The sequence below is a fragment of the Monopterus albus genome, unplaced genomic scaffold (genome assembly GCF_001952655.1).
Source record: "Monopterus albus unplaced genomic scaffold, M_albus_1.0 scaffold47.1, whole genome shotgun sequence".
Taxonomy (NCBI): Eukaryota; Metazoa; Chordata; class Actinopteri; order Synbranchiformes; family Synbranchidae; genus Monopterus; species Monopterus albus.
Window position 1 is genome coordinate 445,259 of NW_018127927.1, and position 7,778 is coordinate 453,036.

At 43.4% G+C, this 7,778-nt stretch overlaps 1 protein-coding gene across 1 annotated transcript in view; it reads left to right on the forward strand.

The window, feature by feature from the left end:
* ncor1 (nuclear receptor corepressor 1) overlaps positions 1-7,778 on the forward strand; it is a 92,401-nt gene that overhangs the window by 71,400 nt on the left and 13,223 nt on the right. Inside the window, 5 exon segments of the mRNA XM_020600558.1 lie at positions 139-706; positions 936-1,052; positions 5,860-6,008; positions 6,098-6,312; positions 6,410-6,553. Coding sequence (XP_020456214.1) covers positions 139-706; positions 936-1,052; positions 5,860-6,008; positions 6,098-6,312; positions 6,410-6,553 — 1,193 coding nt within the window.

Below are 7,778 nucleotides of genomic sequence, written 5' to 3' on the forward strand. Positions count from 1 at the left end.
ATCAGATTACCTATACTCTGTGCACGTGAGCCTGTTAATCTATGCATAGGGGTTCCTTCTCAGTTTTTATAACTGATTACATTTTGGGCAGCTGTGTGAGTGTGTGCTAGATACCCTTAGTTTACACTGAAGGTCTAGACAGTAGACTCCAGATTGTCAGACTAACAAACCATGTCTTACAACTGAACCCCATGAGAAATATAATTAATGCCATCTGTTGCTTTTCTCATCAGGCCCCATTCAGCAGCAGCGGCACAGGGTAGCTCTCGCTACAGCACTGCAGCTGATGCCCTGGCTGCGCTGGTGGACGCTGCAGCCTCTGCCCCGCAGATGGACGTGACGAAGGTGAAGGAGAGCAAACATGAACGGGACGATGACATGTCTTCGTCAGCTGCACCTCGGCGAGCAGCCAGCCTCTCCGAACAGCAGCAACAGGAGGCAGAAAGACGATCCATGCAGTCACCATATGATGCTATGTCTCTGCCAGTAGGTAAGCCCCATCCAGCTTACTCTGAGGGCCCTGGCATCGGGGTTAAGGATAAGGGCCCTCAAACCTCAAAGTCCCGTATCGAAGAGGAGCTTCGGACTCGTGGAAAGACGACTATCACAGCCGCTAACTTCATTGATGTCATCATCACACGGCACATAGCCTCTGACAAAGACTCACGAGAGCGAGGCTCTCAGAGCTCTGACTCCTCTAGCAGCTGTAAGTGTGTTGGATACACATGGTTTAGGAGATGCTGAACCTTATTTAAACTGCACTTAAGTGCACTATGACACAGTGACATCATCAGTTAGCTGATTGGATTAGCACACAAATTAGTTAAGCCTGAAATGCAATATTTTCTTGAAGTACAGCTTTTTATAGCATGACCAAACCTCAATATTGTGTCCTTGCTTGCAGAAATAACTCTGTGTCTGTACTTGTCCAGCAGTGACATCTAGTCGATATGACAATACTGGTGGAGGGGCCATTGAGGTTATCAGTCCTGACAGTTCCCCAGTCCAGCCACAACAGGACAAACCAGAAGATGGGCAACAACAGGCAGCAGGTATAAACACAAACTCAGTTTGAACATACAGTATATGTTCTTGGATGTAGAATATTGAATGAAAGGTTGTTTAAAACAGTGATACTCATCTTACAGCCTGTGGGCCAAATCAGCCCAAACAGCATGACTTTGGTTCGCATTGCCGGCAGTAGGGTGCCAGCCGGCCAGCATACCACTGTCTAATTCACAATGAAAATAAATCGAGTGTGCAAAAAGGTGACACTTCATTTCCGTAAGGGCTGCACACACTGGCTGTTGCATGGTGTCATGTGACATGTGTCACAGGCTGCCACTATGTTTCTTTGGCCTTACATTTAGACAGCTGAAAAAACTTAGAAAAAATCAACTGGACTAGATTTCTAGGTTGAAGACGTTTCACCTCTCATCCAAGGGAGTTCTGGATGTGTAATTTCTCCTTCTTGGCCCCTTCTGCAGTTGTGGGCACTGGGAGTTTATTATGTGGTGCTGTGTGTTTCCCACCAAAGGAGCCAGGATGGTGGTGTTAGGTTATTTCTTAGTTAGATAGATATGGATTAGAGATCTGTTGTATTAGAAGATGTTTAGTGCAGACAGGGTGACTAGTTTGATGTAACTATTAGCCTGCAGTAAAATTGCAGGCACGCCAAGGTTACAGGAAAAGAGCTTTTAGGGTCAACTGTAATGCTAGTCTTAATATTTGTCTTAAAGTGTAAGGTTATGTCCAATTGTTTAGATACACACCGCGAAAACAACAGTCACGCACCTTGACTTTTCCTCATGTTTTGGCTAAACGATAGAGCAGCTGCAAAGCTTGCTTATCGGGTGGCGTCACGGTTTGACGCCCCTTGTAGCATGGGCTAGCCCAAAAATGATTAATATTATATAGGTTGTTGGGTCCAGACATCTTCAGCTTTTCTGCTGCCTGCAGGCAGAGGGGTGAGAGAGCTCTGGACGTGTCCTGTGAATTTTACCTGTGATCCTCTGAATAAACCAGCACGGTTATTTTTTATAAAATCTAAAGCAGTCTCTTTCGTCTCATTGAGAGTTCCTGGTTTGAAAGAACCGGAAGAAGCTACAAAGAAATAATAGCTTATAAACAACAGAGATTTTTCTCACGTAATCTGGCTCAGATGGCTCTGGGTAGGGCGGTGGCAGATTGGGCCATTGTTTGTTCCTCTTTTTCCTTTTTGCCATGATTCAAGCTTTCACAAGGGGAAAATAATTTGTAAACAAAAATATCAAAGCTCATCCAGTTCAATCTTTAAAACTCTCAGAGAAATAGGACAAATTCAGTTAAACAATGTTTTTCTTGGTCAAATCTTTTGTAACTCGGGAAAACATAAAAGACATGAAAATGTCTATAAACAGTTTCCTTTTTGTCCATATCTTCATAAAGACATGAAAATATCTAAAACTGTGTTCTTTCCAAGCCATCCTTTCCCCACCAGGCCAGGTGGATTGTGGCTTTTTGTTAAAATTCTTCATTTTGTTAGGTAATTTCTTACTCAGGTAGATATTGATTAGATACTTGTTGTATAGGAATGTTTAGTGTGGCCAGGATGTCTAGCTCAGGCTGTTAAATGCTCAGTTCATTGTCATGAGTTCTGCAGGCTGCATCTAGGCCAAGGTCAACTAGATTGAAGAGTCTGCAGGCAGGATGAATATTGCTAGTAGCATGATATGTTCAGCCGTAATCTTAATCATAATATCTTCCGAGGCTTAATGTCCGGACATGTCCCTGAACGTCCTGTATGTTTTTAGATACACACCACATGATCAACACTCACACACACATTGATTCTCTCCATGTTTTGACTATTGCTACGGCCAGCTGTGAAGCTGGCATATCAGGTGACGTCACGGTTGACGTTCCTGTGTAGCATGGGCTAGCCCAACCAAGGGATAAAATTGTATAGGCATGAGGGTTCAGGGTCTTTTATCCTCCATGCTGCCTGTGCGCAGGTTTGGGGGTGGAAGATGCCTGGACGTGTAATGTTAATTTTACCTGTGATCCTTTGAATAAACCAGCAAGGTTATTTTTTATATATCCAAGTGGTCTCTCTGAGTTCCTGGTTAGAAGAACTGGGTAATATCTTACACCTGACTAAATAGGGGTGGTGGACTAAGACACAACTTGTCATCCATCTACAATCCTGTTTTGAGATCTCTGCCCAAACATGCCCACCAGGACAATAGGCGTCGGTCGACAGGGGAGGATTCAAAGACAGGTAACGACTCTCACCGATACTGGGCTATAACGACTCAGTCGTTAAGGGACATTGTTGGCCTTCAAAGGACTGAAACACCACCAAGGGGGATAAATATCTCCGGCTCAACACCAGTCAGTCAGAACTGATGAAGCCTCTTGGATGAGAGGTGAAACGTCTTCGACCTGAAGTTTTTTCAGTTTACTATGACCTGAATGATTTATATTTAGGCACTTTTGACCTGCGCAGGGCTGCTGCTAGTTGATGTTTTTAGCAAAGATGAATGAGGACAGCAAATGCAGAAAGGTTGACAATGAAAAGAAGCAATTCAGTGAAAAATTGACAGAGGATTTTGCCTTTATTTTGCCACCTCATGCAAATCCCAAACTACTGTTTAATTTGCAAAATTTAAATTGCCATATGCGAGGTTGCTAATATCAAGTGCCATGATACGACAAAACATGCTGGCTTCAGTATAGTGTTCCCTCCTGCTAGCACCACAAGGAAAGAGAAGATGTTAACTTTGAACTTGTCTTATTCTGCCACATCAACAATCCTAACAAATGCAATGACTACTGCTGAGAACATGACTGCTGCCTTGCTTGGTGTGACTTGGGAACTAGCCAAGAAGGGCAAGCAATTTGTGGTTGCTGAACTTGTTGAAGTCCCCATGGCTGCTCATTTTGCTCATTTCCAGCCATTTAATGTTTATCTTGGGTACCTTTAGATTATCTTGGCACTCCTCATAACTCCCAATAGTCTATAATTATTTCAGAATGTTGACATCATTCCTAAAAAGGAGAGGATAGTTTGTGAAAGTGCACAACTTCTGTTGCTGGTGTTGTGTTGCAAGTGGACATCTCAGTGAACCACTACGGTGTTAATTAATCTGAATTTCTCCTCCGTAGATAGGTAAACAATGGTATATGTACCAATGTGTAACACTCTAAACAAAGCAGGTAATTGAGAAACCACATATTTTAACTGGCATAATGCAGACATAGTAACTTTTCCCGCCTTATAACCGCCCCAGAATGTTACAGAAACAAGGCATTAACAGACATGCAACGTGCTTTTTTTTTTTTTGTTGTTGTTTGTTTTTTGTTTTTTTTAAATCTTACGTTGCTTTAAGTCCCCCCTCATTTCGGCCGCCTGTATCTGGGATCTTGCCCTTTCGGTCATGACCCAAAGCTCATAACCATAGGTGAGAGTCGGAACGTAGATCGACCAATAAATCGAGAGCTTCGCCTTACAGCTCAGCTCCTTCTTTACCACGACAGACCGGTACATCGACCGCATTACTGCAGAAGCTGCACCGATCCGCCTGTCAATCTCCCATTCCATCCTTCCCTCACTCGTGAACAAGACCCCAAGATACTTGAACTCCTCCACTTGAGGCAGGAACTCTCCACCAACCTGAAGGGAACAAGCCACCCTTTACCGACTGAGAACCATGGCCTCGGATTTGGAGGTGCTGATTCTCATCCCAGCCGCTTCACGCCTGCAAACCATCCCAGTGCACGCTGAAGGTCCTGGTTTGATGAAGCCAACAGGACAACGTCATCTGCAAATAGCAGAGACGAGATCCCCAAACCGAACTCCCTCCGGCCCCTGGCTGCACCTAGAAATTCTGTCCATAAAGAACAGAACTGGTGACAAAGGGCAGCCCTGCCGGAGTCCAACATGCACCGGGAAAAAGTCTGACTTACTCCCGGCAATGCGAACCAAGCTCCTGCTCCGGTCGTACAGGGACTGGACGGCCCCTAGCATCGCCAAGTGAGGTTTTTCAGCGATGAATCTTGATTAAGGACAAAAAGCACAATAGACTCTCAGACTGGCATCTCAACCAGTGCATGCACATTGCCTTCACATTTCATAATCCAAACATCAGCAAGCTCTCAAAGGAAAAGGGATGCAATCCCTCACACTAAGCAGGTATAGTCAAGAAGTGTCACAGTATGATGTAAATGAAGTCATGCCATTTGTACATTTAATTCTGATGCACTAAAAGCTCAGATATACTATTAATTTTGTTCATGGTAGGATCAGTTTGTTTATGGTTTGTACTTATGAATCACTCCAACATTTCAGTGATTTCATGATGGAAGAGGTTACAGTATATAAACATTCAAATGTAACCAAAGCATTTACAACTAACATGCAGTTGGATCCTATTAAATGCAACAAAATAAGTTAGTTAATTTGAAAATAATTTTAAAGAAGATTAGTTATGGGCCATTTAATGTTTATTCATTTTATCTGATAAGTATTGTTTGTTAATGGGCCCCTGGCTCCCTGTCATTTTGCAAAAGTGGACCCTGGGCAAAGCAAGTTGAGCATTTTGTACTTGATGTCAAAGAAGACATAACAGTGGTGAGTCAGAACTGGTTATGAAAGTTAAATTTAGGTGCTAATGGAGTAAACATAGGATAATTTGAATGACTTACCCTTGCTCTGCACAGTCTAGTTACCAGACTCCAGTTGAAGTTACTCTTGTCACATGAACTCACTACTACAGCACTTTATATAGCATATTGGCTCCTCCCCTTTTCATCATGCTTCACCTCAACCTGATTAAATCTTAAAACAACAATGCTCTGTCATTGGTCAAACCTCACCAGCTGGCATGCGGGCTTACGACGTGAGTTGTTACCGTCCATCAGGCGAGCCAACACAGCCCAGTTCCCAGCAGCCCGCCTCCTCGCATGCAGACAGCTACTCGCAGGTCCCCAAGACTCACCGGGTCATGACTTTGGCAGACCACATTTCGGTAAGAAATGCTTGAGAGTCAGATAAAGTAATGCAGCGCATACCTGGTGACCTGGTTAATAATTTTGTTTTGTGATTCTTGTCATGCAGCGTATTATAACCCAGGACTTTGCCCAGAATCAAGACCCTCCTGCAGTTTCCTCATCTTCATCCACATTCCAGAGCATGGTGCCACCCTTGTCCCCTTCAGGTCGAGCCAAGGTGCCCAGCCGCTACAGTCCTGAAAACCAGGTTCAGGCCTCACACCACCAGAGACCTTCCAATAGAATTTCACCAGAGAATGCCCCTGACAAGCCCAGGGCCAGGTACAGGGACCAAACACTTAACCCTGAATACAATCAGTGTGAATCGGACTTATTATCCATCATCTGTTTAACTTTCGTCCCTGTTCTTCATCTTCAGGCCTGGTAAGTCTCCAGAGCGAGGAGGCCGCCCAATAGAGAACTATGAGCCCATCTCTCCACCTCAGAGCTACCAAGGCATGGACAAACAGGATGCTGGTGGGCCTCCACTTCAGAGGCGAGAGGCTGACAACTCTGAGCTCAGGTAGAGGTTTTGCACAGTTGGGATGCATGATGATTTGAAGTGTCGTGGGTAAAATCAATGCACAGAGAAAATTACTACAGTGCCAATAATCATTTATTTAACAATGTTATGGAAATAGCATTGAGAGGGCGGGATACAGGATCACGTTGTTAGTTTTTAGTCTTAGTCTGTGCAGAGGACGTCAGGTAATCTGCCCCACGTCTTCTTTCTCCCCCTGGGTCATAACAATAGTACACACTTTTTTATTTGATTATAATAGATTGGAAATAAAAACTGAATAACAAAAAGAATAAATGACAAGGTGATCCTCCTTCCCTTACACATAACACAGTTTCAATTATTCACACATCTGTACTGTAAAAGAAACAGCTTCAATGCAAACACCTTCTGCCCTCTTAAACACTGGTCTTTTCATCAATACACGCATTTGTCACATCACTGCGGCAAAAACCCAGGTTTTGGGAAAAAATTCCTGGACGACCCCCAGATGGGTCTCCAGAGACGCAAAAACCCCAGTGATGACGAATTATGGGGAAAACAGTCTCCAGGAATCTCCCTTGGGCGATCACCACCAATGGCCTGCAGTGAACCTGAGTGTACACAGAAAATAGTGAGAATCGCAAAACTTGAATTTAAAACACAACACATTTGTAACAAACATAATGTGATTAAACTATTGTGTAAATATACTGTAACTTTTACTGTAACATGCTGTAATATAATTCCATTACACATAAACACACATACTCAGAAAAATCTTATACTCATAAATCTGAAATAATCAACTGAAAATACTCATTAATATAAAGGATTGAATAATAAATGTTTATATGTAAGTGATTTATATGTAACATGAGTATATGGAGAATGTGATGTGATGTGATGTCATCCATTGTCCTTCAGTCAGCTCACTCCCTTGCAGTTTCACTCAGTCGCCTCCTGGTAGTGTCCTGTTGGACTTGACTGCTGCCTTTGACATGGTGGACCATGACATTTTGATATCTCGCCTTCAGGATTTAGTGGGCATTCGTGGTGCTGCCCTAGCATGGTTTCAGTCATATTTATCGGGTAGATCAGTGTCTGTCGGGCTGGCAGATGTGGAATCTGTGACAACCCCTTTGTTATCTGGGGTTCCACAGGGCTCCATTTTGGGGCCTTTGCTTTTTTCTTTGTATTTACTTCCCCTTGGCTCTATTTTTAGGAAACATGGGGTCTCTTTTCACTG